General features: G+C 35.9%; 1 protein-coding gene across 1 annotated transcript; it reads right to left on the reverse strand.

Annotated features, from left to right (window-relative positions):
• Nucleotides 1-6570: 6570 nt before the first annotated feature.
• On the reverse strand, nucleotides 6571-8275 carry uts2r5 (urotensin-2 receptor 5). The gene has a single exon (XM_066689282.1). It carries the CDS (start codon nucleotides 8272-8274, stop codon nucleotides 7159-7161), a length of 1116 nt encoding a protein of 371 aa, XP_066545379.1. The 5' UTR covers nucleotide 8275; the 3' UTR covers nucleotides 6571-7158.
• Nucleotides 8276-16692: the final 8417 nt, after the last annotated feature.

Raw genomic sequence — 16692 nt, forward strand, 5'->3', positions numbered from 1 at the left:
TTTAGTTGAAACAGAGACATGCTACCTGACAAAGCTGCCTCCCTGTTCTGTAAGTATCCCATTCAGTCACGAAGTTTATACTCTTTTATTTGAACATTTTAATACTTTAACATTAAAGATCAAATATCAAATGGTAATTAACCTAAATGTATTTGTTTTTTCTGGCAAGATAATGCCTACACTTCCATTTAAACTACCTGAATATATATTAATTCAATAAGGTTAATTAACAGTTATGGTAAAAGAAAAATAAACGGGCATTAATTAATATAAAATACAATTTAAAAAATCATAACAAACCCACTAAAGTAAAACATTTCCCCACCAAACATGTATTAATCGATATAAAGCCCATGATCGTCTCTCACATTCTAAACGAATACCGAGTGAGGGAGAAATGATGCATCATCTTATTTAGCAGATAAAGGAGATCGCAACTGATTCCCCCTCACACTGTGGCAATGTGACATCACTGGAGTCGATAAATCAATACGTAATTCACAGAGTATCTGCATCAATTCACTCGTGTCACTCATGAATAGATTAATCAACTTTCCCTCAGCAGACCATTACGTCTAAGATCAGCATTATGTATTGTATAAATATATACATTTTAATATTATATATATATATATATATACACTCACCTAAAGGATTATTAGGAACACCTGTTCAATTTCTCATGAATGCAATTATCTAATCAACCAATCACATGGCAGTTGCTTCAGTGCATTTAGGGGTGTGGTCCTGGTCAAGACAATCTCCTGAACTCCAAACTGAATGTCTGAATGGGAAAGAAAGGTGATTTAAGCAATTTTGAGCGTGGCATGGTTGTTGGTGCCAGACGGGCCGGTCTGAGTATTTCACAATCTGCTCAGTTACTGGGATTTTCACGCATAACCATTTCTAGGGTTTACAAAGAATGGTGTGAAAAGGGAAAAACATCCAGTATGCGGCAGTCCTGTGGGCGAAAATGCCTTGTTGATGCTAGAGGTCAGAGGAGAATGGGCCGACTGATTCAAGCTGATAGAAGAGCAACTTTGACTTAAATAACCACCCGTTACAACCGAGGTATGCAGCAAAGCATTTGTGAAGCCACAACACGTACAACCTTGAGGCGGATGGGCTACAACAGCAGAAGACCCCACCGGGTACCACTCATCTCCACTACAAATAGGAAAAAGAGGCTACAATTTGCACAAGCTCACCAAAATTGGACAGTTGAAGACTGGAAAAATGTTGCCTGGTCTGATGAGTCTCGATTTCTGTTGAGACATTCAGATGGTAGAGTCAGAATTTGGCGTAAACAGAATGAGAACATGGATCCATCATGCCTTGTTACCACTGTGCAGGCTGGTGGTGGTGGTGTAATGGTGTGGGGAATGTTTTCTTGGCACACTTTAGGCCCCTTAGTGCCAATTGGGCATCGTTTAAATGCCACGGCCTACCTGAGCATTGTTTCTGACCATGTCCATCCCTTTATGACCACCATGTACCCATCCTCTGATGGCTACTTCCAGCAGGATAATGCACCATGTCACAAAGGTCGAATCATTTCAAATTGGTTTCTTGAACATGACAATGAGTTCACTGTACTAAACTGGCCCCCACAGTCACCAGATCTCAACCCAATAGAGCATCTTTGGGATGTGGTGGAACGGGAGCTTCGTGCCCTGGATGTGCATCCCACAAATCTCCATCAACTGCAAGATGCTATCCTATCAATATGGGCCAACATTTCTAAAGAATGCTTTCAGCACCTTGTTGAATCAATGCCACGCAGAATTAAGGCAGTTCTGAAGGCGAAAGGGGATCAAACACAGTATTAGTATGGTGTTCCTAATAATCCTTTAGGTGAGTGTATATATATAGAGAGAGAGAGAGAGAGACAGAGAGAGAATTCAACTGTTATTTAAGTTTTTATGGGTGTAGATGATAGAAACAAACTCAAATCCTGAGACTGTAAATGGAAAGATTTAATCTCCAAGGGCGTAACTGATGGAAAGAGTCTATTCTGGGTCAAGACATTCACGCCTGTCTCAGAGCATATTACATTTAACATGCCCTAACTTAGGTGTAGCTAACACGATTATTTTATATTTTACAGAATAAAGTGTTCTGAAAATATGAAATTGCCACTTTCCTTGAAAATCACGACTAAAGAGGAAAAAGAACGTCCAATGTTGAGACAATAAAATTGTATATTTTATTTTCACCCTTTAAAAAAAAGTCAACTATTCAGATGGCAAAGATTAATATATTAACAACAGCACAAATGTAACATCCAAAACACATTTAAGGTAATATACAATACCAAAATATCAAATCAAAGTAAAGAGCAGTGTAATTCTGAACAGTTGTATTCAAGAAACAGTGTTACAATAATCAGATGTAATAATTCCATACAATTCAGTACCATGGTACCTCATATGTCACAGACAACTTATAATAGCAGAAGTAATGTAAAAACAGCATAGTCGAGTTTTAAATTGCAGAGTGAATGCAAAATAAAAAAGCAAGCTGCACACGCTGTCAAAACATTTTATTACACATGAGGTTTTGGGGGAACATTATTTCAACCACAGGGTAAGAAACCTATGTGTTCTTAAACAATCAGCAATACTAATTCATTCTCTCTATATATCCACCTATACCATTAATAAATGGCTTGGTTATGAGATGATGTCAAAATGTTTAAAGTGTCCCACTAAAAAGCAAATAAACCATAAATGTACACATCTCTTAATTAGTTACAACAATTTGGACTTTATCAAGGAAATATATGCTATCTTGCATTCTGAAACTTCAGAAAGGTCATGACCTTTCGAAATATAAACTACATTCAATTATTTATCACACTAAACCAACAGTAACAATTCTACTGTGGTATACTGTTGGTACAATAATAATAAAATAAAATAAAAACTTTATTCATTGCAGCTTTTGCAGAAGTACTACAACTAGAAAACAAATGGATGAATATTAGTATGTATATTGTTCATTTTACAATTTGGAAATGTATTTGTGGGTATTTGTAGTGGAATTGCACCCCTGTCTTCAAATGTCACATAAACGTGAACATTTAATAAGGTACATTTTACACATCAATACCTCATCTCAACATGAGGGCAAGGTAAACTGAACTCTCTTTGTATTGTGGAAACCTTAAATCAAATGGCCTCCGACTGACTTCATTAGTAAATTGTTGAAGGTTTTCAGAATTACTTAAGAGTAGTGACCTGTACTGCTAACTTTAGATAATCTTGGAATATCTCACATTAAGCAGTTAGGTGTGGTAATTTCTATGTGCTTGTCTATATTATATTATATTACATGATAATAAGTTTCAGGATGTACTTGTTTTAATCAGAACATTGGGTTCTTCTCTTTACTATTTCAGCTCCAGTAGCATTGATTGTCAAGCAATGAAAGTGCAGCAACTGCTTACAATGAATGTCTGAGTGTCCCTGAGAATGTGAATCAAACATATCACATTGGTTTAATTTCTTTGTTTCAATACTGGAACAAACTAGTAAACAACAATAACAAATAATAAACAGTCACTGCTTCATTATGCTTTGTGGATTTCCAATATTGAGTTGTCAATTCAGTCTCATACCTGTTGGCGATACTCTGCGGACACTTACTTAGCTTTACTTAAGTGAACTGAAACTGGTTAAGTGATATTAACTTATTTCTAATCACCAAGGCTTCTGCATAACTTTCCCTTTGTTTGCAAAAATTATAACGTTAGGGACCATGCATGTTGTGCTTTAAAAACACTTTTCTTGCCTTTATTTGCTATATAATTAACCATCAAAAATAAAGTAGAGCTTAAAATTGCTTCAGTGACACCACAGCTGCAGGAACAGACGTCTCAACCTTTCTTAAAACGCATCAATTTATTGCACAATTACTCAACATAATTACATTTTCTTTTTCAAATTAGTCAAAGCATAATGTTTCAATTTCTTTAAAACAATCATGTTGACTACAGAGTAGATAGCCTACACAGACACCAGTAGGATAACAAATGACTTACAGTTCACGAAAAGAAGGTTGAAATATATAATGCTCTAACTATAGCAGGTGTTTGGAAAACCAAAAATATGGCTAATACTAAGATGAGTCATGTCTACTAACACAAAAAGTATTACGTTCCTTCAATTACCTACTGAAGAACAGATACAATCTGAAGCGTAAATTACATACAGTATGCCCTGTGTGCACATAATTGCACAGCGGGATGCACATTTTTACCACACCAAAGTCAATAGGTGGAATCATCCCTTCCTCATTAATGGTTTCGCCTATCTGTTTCACTGGATTTAATTTCAGAATTACTTACGGCTAATAAGTTTCCACCTTTTGTCTGCCACTTAAAGTTTGTATGCAAAGCAGAAAAACCATTCCCCTGGCCTGTTTACTTAATTTGCATTCTTCTGTACAAAATCAAGGCCAGACTTCATGTGATGTATTTTCTGATTAATTGATAATGATAGCTAGATTGAATAGGTCCACATTACACCAGTGGATGTAATTCCTGGATGTCATAACACCATCTGCAGGATAGATTAAGAATGAGCACTAGTTTAAACATTAGTTTTGAGAACTAGATTCAACATTTGCTCTTTGCTAACACTCCTGTGATTTGATATATTGCACAAGAGTGCTACATCATTTCATAAACTACTCTACAGAGGTTCTCCCTTTATTTAAGGAACATATAACCTACCATAATTACTCTTCTGATTATAACATATTGATTGCATATTTATAAATCTGTCTTATATGTTTATCTTTTCAATTACATATAAGACTACTAGTCTCATTGGTATAACAGATGGCTTTGAATGACAACTGATTTACCTGCCATACAGTGATTTCTCTCATTTTACTTAACATCCTTTAGTGAAAATGCATCAAATCGTGAAAAAGCCTTTAAGAGACTTTGGTTAGTAAACTAAACATTCTAAAAGTTAAATGGTTCACTTTACTTTAAATACAATGCAATTATGTTCTTCTTGACAATCAGAATATAATTTCATTAATAAATATGATCTATTTCATTATTTTGAACAATAATTCCATTAGCACTGAGACATGATTGCTAATAATACATTTACAATCTAAACAATCAATACTCTCAGGAAGGCAACTTGTCAATCAATCAATCAAGTTGCCACATAGCACTTCACAAAGTAAAACAAAAACAACACACAAGCTCATAGTAATAGTACAAAGTAAACATAAACTATTATGCAAGGATGACAGAAAAATAAAAACACTCAAACAGGCAATATAAGAGACGCAGAGGATAATATAGAGGATATAGATGATATAGGTTTTGTGCGTGAAAGGTTTCTTTTTCAATAGGATAATTCAGTACAGGTTTTGAAATGGATGCACTGGTTCAGTCCACTGAACATCACAAGGGAATGCAAAGAGGAGGTACATATTCTTTGGAAAATGATTAAGACTTAACTGATACATATTAATACATGTTAATAGCAATAAATAAATATAATAAATGTCTATATATTGATAGTTCATGATACAAGAATAACACCTGAATATGCAAGACTCTTCTTCAGAGTTCTGAAGTTGATCATATGTGTAACAGTTAAGATTAGGATTCAGATTACTTCCAGGGTAGAGGTTAGGCACTTATACATCCCATTTAGTCACACAATATTTTGGCAACATAGTAATTAGAAAAATATGACGTTTTTGGAAACAAAGTTGTAGCCTTCAGCCTTTGTCCAAACATGGTAAAATAACATTATACCATTGCAATTACCGTTATACATAACTATTATTACTCAATTTCTTAGCAGACACCCTTATCCAGGGTGACATGTTACAGTTTATCACATAACATAACCAATTCTTAATGGAGCAGGGAGGGAAGGTAGGTTGCTTGATAAAACTTGATAAAATATGCTATGATGATGATGGTGGTGGTTATTAGTAATGCACTTTCTCATAGGTATTCTGTTGATAAATATACTGTTCAGTTCGTCATATAATATGATTTTAATTTATTGTCATGAAGATGGGCTTTGCTAGTGAATGTTCATGCTTATCACGATCCTGTGTATCTAAGCTTTACAAAGCTGTAACTAATGGACACAAAACAGTTAACAGTATTACACTGTATGGTATATCATTATGGTTTCGGGCAAAAGGAAAAAGGTCTCTTGCTTCTTCCTGCGATAGATTACATTGCTCTGTACATTCATCCCTGCAATTACAATTATGAGTCCAAATAACCAAATATATATATACAGTTCTCAAAATAAAATGTATGTTTTTAAAGATACAAGCATATATTTCTTCACACATAGTAACCCAGGAAGTAGCTGTGTATTGACTGAGAAAACAAACAAACAAACAAATAAATACATATTTGCATAACACCAAGCCATGAAAAACAACCAAAAAAAGCAAACACATAAACATTACACCATGTAGGCCTACTTGGCTACACAAAAGCAAAAGCAACACAAATTAAATAAATAACTAATTTAATGTAATTCATGCATTACTTTAATTTTTTATATCATTGTATCAATCATTCTTAAATGTAAGTCATTGTATGGTCTGTTAGATATAAATATAAAGATAAGCTTACTAAACACAGAATTTGTTTTTATGTTGAGTGACTTTATCATTTACATTGGGAATGACCCTGCTGTTGTACCAAAGACTATGCTATGCTTCTGAATTACACCTTTATAACAAATATATTTTTAAATCATTAAAAATAATAATTGTGTTCTTGTTTTACACATGAATGTGTTTAAGGATGTTTAAATACAGGCATAATAAAGCAAGGGCACTGTTTCTGAATATTTAGAAGACAAGGTGTTTATATAGACGGTGCAAAAGGCTTCACACAATGCGTCAGTATTAGTACATATTGTAACACAATTGTATAGCCTTTTAGCTTGTGTTTGTGTGTTGTTCTTGTTTTATTTTTTATTTTATTTTTAAATAGGTATCTATATTTTCAGAATATCCAATTGATTAGCACAGGAATCATGGTATATTTAAGCTTTTCTGCCTCCCTCTGTGTGTGTGTGTGTGTGTGTGTGTGTGTGTGTGTGTACTATGTGCGGGCTGGACTACAACACAACACGTACCCACTGGACACATTCAAACATTGCAGGCTTCCTCCGTGACCCCTTTCATGTGTGCGATGGTCAGGGTGTCCGTGTACTGGTGGCTCCCAGAGGACACCGATCTTTGCGACGATCGACTATTGAACCTCCTCTTGAAACCTATACCCCTCTTCGGCCGGCCCTTTACATACTCCTTGTAGTTCTTGGTGAGCAGGGTGTACAGAAAGGGGTTTATGCAGCTGTTGCTATAGGCCAGACAGGTCACGGTGAAATTCACATACACCATTGTCTTTTGTGAAAGGTGGCCAGGGCCAAAGTAGTACATGCTTAGCAACTGCCACAACCAAAACGGCAAGAAGCAAGCCCAGTAGGTGATGACGATGCTGAGGATCATGTAAAGCACCTTCTGCTTGGGACACTGATTCATCTCTTTTGTAGTGAACACTGTGGTCTGAGACATCCAGTAAGTCCTGGCTAATTTGACATACAGGTAGCCAATGATGAAGCCCGGAGCCAAGATGCAAGTATTGAACAGGACGATCAAGTACACCTTATACGCTTTCATCTGCCAAGTGGGGTGGCACATGCGCGTTTCCACCCCGTCCTGAAGGGTGGTCTTCAAATCAATCATGATCATAGTCGGGAGAGCGAGCAGGAAGGACACCAGCCACACCGCGCAGGTCACTGTCCTCCGGTAGTGCCTGGACCTGCCCACGGTGTCCAGAGGCTTCACCACTGCCAGGTACCGCTCGGTGCTCATGATGGTGAGGATGAAAATGCTGGCATGCATGGTGAGGAAGTCCAGACTGAAGAGGATCCGGCATCCGATGTCACCGAAGTACCAGTCCTTGACAAAATAGGTGCACACGACAAAGGGGATGGTGGACAGATAGAGCAAGTCCGCCAGGGCTAAATTGACGATGTACACGTACATGGAGCCGGTCACTCTTACGGAAATGTTCATCACGACCAGAGTGTAGACATTGCCGACCACCCCAATCAGACACATGACCGTCAGGATGGTCCCAAGCAAGGAGGTGACAAGGATCTCGTTGAAGGAACCGGAGGATGGCGACAGCTCTGAAGAGTTGGGGAAGGGAGAGGAGTTCACCCGGCCCCAGGGGATCTGGACACCTTCGCTTCTTTCCATTGCGTGAACTGCGGGAAACAATGACAACAATAACGCACCCATTAAAACTCAACACTGCGGGTCGTATTCCGCATACAAGTCACCAGTAAGAGGCTGCTCCTGTTACTTTCTTTTCTTGAAAATGTGCATCAATATCTATCAATAACTTCAGAAATCGTTTCTTCCCTATTGACACGGAGCTGAGACAATATTAAAGCACCTGAACTTTTTTTTTAAGAGCATGCACATAATCCATTTTCACATTTCCCCAATGAAAAAAGACAGCTTTAAAAAGTAGCCAAGTATTGCAAATACATTCCTGTACACCTTACTAGTTTAGAATCGGCTCATCAGAGCATGCCATCCACCGTCAGCATCAAGCGCAATGCCCTTCTGCGTACCTAGACTAGGTACACTTGTCCGTGATTTCAGCACCTGGTTTGCAGTACGTGTTGCCCGAGCATGCTTACATTACCAAGTTACACTGAGTGCAATGATCTCTCCCTCACTGATAAATCATAAGAGGGTGGGATTACATTAATGAAACAGGAGGATCCCTTACCTCGCACAGAAACAGCATCCAGCACGAATAACCTGTATTCCTTGTGTGGGTTCTTTACAATGTTCAGTAAGACCCATATAGATTCATCTCACTCTTTTCTGAACACCCTGAATTAATACTTTTGTTTTCATTAGATGTTTTGCAGTCAGCTAGTTTGCCCCAGTCTGCTCTGTTAAGTTCATGATCTGACTGTGTTGTTGCAGGAGTGTGTGCGCTGATCACAGGACACTGCAGGCAGTCTGGACCCTACAGTGCTTTGCCAGGTGACACGCTGTAATCACGTTTGATCAATACTAAACGATTCATTTGAGAGAGGAAGAAAGAAATCAAAGGGGGAAAAAAAACGGCTAAGAATTAGGTTTCCTTAGATTTAGTTTCTAAACGAAAAACAAGTGATTTTACGTCTTTTTGTTTTGTGTTACATGACTCCACAGAAATGGACATGAGCTCAAAACAAAACCCAGCTCCTCTTGAGCCTCACTACACTTTGTACGGGTCCCTCGCCAGACATGTAGTAATACATGACAAGACACACACTGCAAATAATCCAAAACGCAAAATCAAGCTCAGTTCAAATCTTTAATTAATTTCCGTAATATTGATCTCTCTTCTCTTCTCTTCTGGCACCTCCCTGGCTCTCCTCACCTGGACGCAGTCTGATTCCCAGCTTTATTGAGGCCAGGAACCACATGGCACCACACTATATTACATAATAATTACAGCATTACTGATCTGAAGAAAATGCAGCGGTTTGCGTTTTTGAATGTAAAATAGTCTCGTAAAAAGTAAGTGCGTTGAACAAAAGTCGGAAGTGTTCAGAGAAGTCAGTGCAATGTAAATGGCTGCATTACAAAGCTGTTTGTTGTAAACTTTCAGTTGTAATGTTTGTGACACTGTGTTCTGCACTGTTATTATAGTTATGACATCAGAATATGTTGGTACTGTTGCAGCAATAGGGAACAGATGGTGTGGCCAATTTAATGCTTAAACAGTATGGACTCTCAAGTTACCTTTTGATATTATTTTTGTTATTGTCTGTTTTTGTTACTATAACAACTGTGGCTGTTTATCTCTCATCCTCCAGGAAGTCTTTTTTGAATGGGGTGAGTATCTTAAATAATCAGTTTAGATGTATCTTCGTTTCTTGGTCCACAGAGACTAAGCTGAAAAAAAACAAACAGATAAAATTGATTTGATTTTGTTAAACTCATAACACCAAGTAATAACTTATTGAAATCCTCAGTTCCCCTAGAATTGACATTGATTCAGGCCCTGTTGATGTCACTTTCCTTAGATGTGCAAGACACCTCTGATACAGGGGGCAGCCATAATGCACCATGTTGGCCAGACAGGTTGGTGAGTACCCCTCAGGGGAATATCCTTGAGTGGCCTTGTCAAAGTCCTGACGTGAATCCTACTGAGGATCTGTGGAAAGATTTGAAAACTTCTGTTCGAAGTGATCCCCGTACAATTTGAAAGAGCTTGACCAAATCTGCAATGAAGAATGTGCACAGGTTGCACCAAGATGGTAGCGACTTACCCAAAAAGTCTGTAAGTATTGTGAATAACGATGTCTGATGCACATTTCCTCCCATCTCAGCCATTGAACTCTGTAGCTCTTCAAAGTTGTCATTGGCCTCACAATGGCGTCCCTCACCAGTTTCCTCCTTTCCTGCCTGCTCAGTTTGGAGTGACTGATCTAGGCTCTAGGCATTGTCTGAGTTGTACAATGCACCTTTCATTTATTGATGATTGAATACACTGTGCTCCGAGAGATATTCAGCGACTTAGATATTTGTTGTATCCTTCTCATGACTTGTGCTTTTCAATGATTTTTATTCCTGACTTACCTTGAAAGCCACTTGGTGTTCATGGTTGAGTCTTTGAATTGAAATTGACTACCTGGCCAAAGACTGTGACAGAGATGGTCTTTATTCTGAAGTGGGTTGTGCACATAACATATTGCAACATCTACAGTGAGATTCGGTCTCCTGCGCCACAGTGCAGTGACATTAACGCATCGGTAAAAGGCCCAGGCCCCTTAGTGAGGCTTCAGGATTGCTACACTAAACACAATTTTATCTGAAAACTTGCATCTGCGACAAAATAATTTATTGAAACATATTCCTTATTTAATGGAATACAGAAAATATTCACTCTTTTTTCCCCTGAAACTGAAACAGCACTGGCAGACCATTTGTGCATGTGGATTACAATGTCAACAATCACCTGTTACTGTAGGGAAGTAGCCTAAAGATCACAGAGTTTTGAATAACGCTTTCACCGAGATATATTGACTTTTTGCAGTTGAAAATATTGTATTTAGAGAGGCTTTGACAAACAAAATGCATGATTCGGACTAAACTAAAGATCATGGTAATGTGACATTTTTTATATGTGCTAATTATCTTAGTTTTCCTTGAAGGTAGAAAAATGTCTGGTCTTTACAAACTAAATGTGATAAAAGTGAAGCTTAATTGAGTAAATAAACACTTCAAAAGCTATAAGAAAAATAAATCCATATATCTATTCATAAACAGATAGACATAATTAATATATTTGTATTTGTTTTCCAAAGCTGTGTATTTATGTACTGGTACTGTATAAAAGAAATAAACAAAATCTAATTTTTTAAAATATATACCACTGAAGTACCTGCTTAAAAACTGCACATACAAACTAGATATTAATTTATACTTTTTTTAGATGAAGGCTGATCACACCCATGTATTTCCCTAAAGCACTGAAATACATTAATACCAAAACGTGCTTTGATTTTTAAACTGATTTCCACTGAGGAAACCGTGACCATCAAACTATTTTCACTGATGACCTAAGCTAGTCATCTTGAGACTTACCAGACAAATGAGTTAACCCTCCAGTGCTTCATATCCCCAAGATTTTGACCTGAATATGAAGAAAGTTCTTCTTAAAAATGTCCAAAACTCAAAGTGAAGTTTTACAGTGACAAATCAATATATGGTTTTAATGTATGTGTCAAAGTGCAGCAAATGTGCATAATACCATTCCAGATTGTTGTACAGATTGAGACAATGTGACAATGGGACAATGTCTGAAAAGATCGGATAGGTATTATGTAAAGCTGCAGATACAAAAAGCTCATTCAAAAACAATATTTGATTTTTTTTTAAAACCATCCAGTATAAGCTTTGTTTTGCATTAAGGATTATATATATGAATCTTATCACCACAACATTTCACTTTTAAAAGGTAAGGTACTATTTTAAATTAATCTTTATGCATCACATCTGAACCTTGTTTTTTCAATTTAATCTCATAATTGATGCATATAATGTAGCATTCTGCAAATATTCATATATTCAGAAATGTTCATTGACATTCATGAGCTTTTCAATTACAGTCATATCATAAAAAGATAAAGTTTTGGTTCCAAAAGTGAAATCACATAAATATTTATACCACAGCATTCCTTGCACACACTGTTAGTGTTTATTTACAGGACTCTACCAAAACCTACAATTTGTGCTCTACATTTTTTAATTTCTTAAACTGGGCTCCAGATGGAACATTTTGTTACAATGTTTTATATGACAAAATAGTTAATTCAATTTAGCTACAGATTACATGATAAACAGAGGATACGATCATATTTCTTCACATGCAACATAATTATTGAATATGGAATAAAGAACAGGAACCATTAGTCATGCCATTTAGAGTAATAATACAACATTAGAAGAATGGCATGGTATGATATAAGAGTATCTTTAATCTTGAAGTATCTGTGAATGCAACTCTTTCAATGGAGGGTGAAGAGTGTTGTAACCCAGAACATGATAGCAGGAAGGTAGCTTTCCATTTCTTGTACTCCTGGACTGCATTAATAAAAAAAAAACTGCATCTGCTGAACTCAATGTACATCCATGCTAATAGATTGTTGTTAGGTGTAATTTAAAAACATATTTTTTTTACAGTAATCCTAGTCCAATATGTATTTGTAGAACTATAATTATTTAGAATCAATTATTTCCCCAGTGAAATAAAAATATATATTTTGCACTCTAGAAATTGTAAGAATATAAATACACTAAGTACACTTTGGAGATGTAGCTAGACAATCAAGGTAAAATGGTGACATTTGTACTTTTGGACTACTTAAAATGGGAGTCACATACACAACCACTGCCTGTATATATATTATAAAAAAAAAAGAAACCTAAATTGAATCAGAGAACAAACAGGAGTGTCAGTCATGAACTGGCTGCATGCTCAAACGTTGAAATGTGTGCACTCCCCTTCTCTGGCTCAGTGTTTAAAAATAAACTCTCCACTTCATTTCACCTGGCTCTACTGCAGTTGTGGCTCAGCTGTACTCTTTGTTTCAACACCTACTTGATACTTTCTCAGGTGGGTGTTGTACAATCATATCACTCAGTTCAATTAATAAATACATATCTGGATTAACGGTCACAGAGTATTCTTTCCCTCCGAAAGCATCAGCTATTACTAATGCCATATCATAAAACTAAAGTGAACAGTGACATGTTTTGTTGTGGTTTTAAAATCATTTAAAATATCATTGCAGTAATTTAGATTTTGATTTAATAATATGTGTAATTGAAAATGAGAGAGAGAGATTTTATGTAACAAGTGTAGAAGCTGTGGTTTGTACTGCCTTTCCATAGTGCCTCCCATTAACAAGTACTTCAAAATTTCTAAGAGAATGGCAGAATTAAATACTGACATTGCTTAACTCACAGTTGTTTGTCATATACTGCACATCATACTCTGAGAAACAGTAAATTAATGTTTATACATTTAACTACAAAATGTGTATTTAATTACCCACCTTTAAGTGGTAATCCTGGCAAAATGGACAATCTTAACTTCTTTTTTTTCAAGGTAGAGAGTCAGGCAAGGACTATTTACGAAGACAAATATGTCCACCAACAATAACACTGATCAAAATGACCTCCTTGAATCAGGAAAAGCCAAAAAAATAAAAATTGCCTGGTCAGAACTGTAACAATTGAAAGCTTACTGATGATCTGCACAGTAGGGGGTGAAGAGTCAATCTCAAAATAAGTGATTATTGATTGAGTGTCTTAAACATGAAAGATTCGATTCTAATAATTGATTTTAATACGGTCAATTCAATGACTAGGAATCCTGTCTGATGAATACACTGACTGACAAGTTCTATAAATATTTGGACAAGGACACAATTTTCATCATTTTGGCTCTGTGCGCCATCACAATATATTTGAAAGGAAACAATAAGATGAGGCAAAGATCAACTTGTACTAGAATGATATAAACTGTTCATGATCTGAAGCAGACCACCTCATCTGTGAAGCATGTTATGGAATGGGCATGTATGGCTGCCAAGGGAACTGGTTCTCTTGTATTTATTAATGAAGTGACTGCTGACAAAAGCAGCAGGATGAATTCTGAAGTGTTTAGGGCTAACTGTACTTCAGATTTCACAATACCATTTTTTTTCCCTCATGAAAGCACAGCACGAATGCTGCTGATTGCTCAATTAAAACAGAAAACAAAAAGTAATTCTTATGGATATTGCTAAAAAATACATTCAGGAAACTGAAATACAACAATGACATGAAACCTTTACCTGACCCTGACCATTTAAGCCTTTCCAAGTGCTGGGTGGGTTCAGACAAAAGTGGCTATGGAGTGACCACTGGGCTGGTCAGCTCATTATGTATTTATCAGCTTTATGAAAATGAAATGTATGAAGATGGTTTGAGTATATCCCAGTGTTTTTTGTATTAATAATTAAACAATAGTTACAGAGGCACATGATGCACAAATGTAATATATAAAACAGCTAATTATAGACATTGCAATAAATGAGTAATATCTTGTTTATAATACTTCTCTAAAAATATATACCTGTTTAATAATTATCTTACTGAATATATGCTGAATAATTTTGGACATCTCCAAAATTGATTAATGTTAATGGATTAACATCAATTAAGAGCCATTATACACTCAATATCTAACACAGAGTTTTCAAATTTTACATCTAAAACTGATTACATTTCGATGTATCATCTTGTAACGAGTGTAGCTGAAACGCCATGTCAAGGTTTTCCCAGTTATAGTCTTTTCCCAGGCAGTGAGTGTGTTGTAGAGAATGGACAAACAAGTTTTTTCCCAATAATAATGTATTTAAAACTTAAAACTAAGTTAAAAGACTTAATTACTGAAAATGTATTTGGATGAATGAAAGCCCTAAGCAATAATTAAAACTGGGAGTAAAATGCACAAATGCAAAAAAAAAAAAAAGAAAAAAAAAGATCATACAAGGGAGGCTAAAAAGAATTCATAAAGGACTACAACTTTTAGTTAAACAGATACCAAAAAAAAAAAAAAGTCCTACAGGGGGTGCTAACTATTAGGAGATGGAGTTAAAAAACACATAACCAAGTTTTAAGAACAAGAATAAAAGGTATCACTTAGCAAATGTATGATCAGGTATGATCATTTTTAAAATCCACATACTTTATGGAAATATAATGTATATATACTCCACTCAGTATTACACGAAGCATCACGGGACGAAAACTACTGTGGTAAACTAAGCTTTTATTGATCACCAATTCACTTGTACAGCTCGGGAAGGTGCTCACTATAAACTAAAGGCAGAAGAGAACTGCTGGGACATGACTTCCCCTGACTCAGGGATCATGTTACATTTACTGCACTTAATATAAAACTTAACTAAACCGAAAGGCTACTTTATGATTATGATTATGATGATTATTATTATTATTATTATTATTATTATTATTATTATTATTATTATTATTATTATTATAAGCCAGGGGTTTTCAAACTGATCCTGCAGTTTCCCCTGCCCTATTGGTTTTTGTTCCAACCTAGGTCTTAATTACTTAATTGAATGGTATATTGCTTTGTTATCTCAATTAAGGGTTCAATTAATCAATTAAGACCAGTTGGAACGAAAACCAGCAGGACAGGGGGTACTTCAGGACCGGTTTGAAAATGACTGTTATAAGCCAATTAAGTATGTTAATTTTGTTATCACCTTTAAGCAACGATGTTTGAATAATAGTAACACTTCATCAGATCAATTATTTTTGGAATATGTACCTTTTTATTTGGGACAGTGAGAATCTTCAATCCTTATTCAAGTAAGGTCAATCAATTTTAATTGTATATAGTGGAACACCTTCCCAAAGCATGTCACAACAAGAATAAGTGCATCATACAATGAATGTATAATTTGAATGTTGCAGGATTGTTTCAGTGCCATATTACATTAATCACATTTGAGAAATATAATGCTAATGCATCAGACTGCTGCTGGGGGACTTGTGGTTGGTGACATCACACACATACACACCTTACTTGCATTCTATCACACAGCACTGACAGCGGCATGATTGGGGTCTGCTCTCTGCCCCCGCCCCCGGTCGAGAATTCATCAGCTCCCACCACCCCGCTTTAACTAAACTAAAACTGAATTAAACGTATGCAAGTTAACGGTCAATAAGACTAAATTAAATAGCATGACTAAAAAGTGATTAAAACTAATGTAATTTTAGTTGATTAAAAATAACAGAGGCTTTAGTCCACTAAAACTAAACAAAAGTGCATGACTAAAATGTGACTATAGACATTTAGTCGACCTGACAGACTAAATAAAAAACTGATGACTAAATTAACATTGTTTCAAAGTCTTTGAGACTTTGTTTTACACTCACCAAGACTGTCAGCATAATTGTGAAACACATTCACCTTGAGATGAGAGTTTTGCATACATATATATTAGTGGTATAATTAAACCACTAACACAACTTGCATGAAATACAAAATTATTAATTTTAATCCAACCTGAAAAAGAG

This window comes from Amia ocellicauda, chromosome 17 (assembly GCF_036373705.1).
Source record: "Amia ocellicauda isolate fAmiCal2 chromosome 17, fAmiCal2.hap1, whole genome shotgun sequence".
NCBI classification, from domain to species: domain Eukaryota; kingdom Metazoa; phylum Chordata; class Actinopteri; order Amiiformes; family Amiidae; genus Amia; species Amia ocellicauda.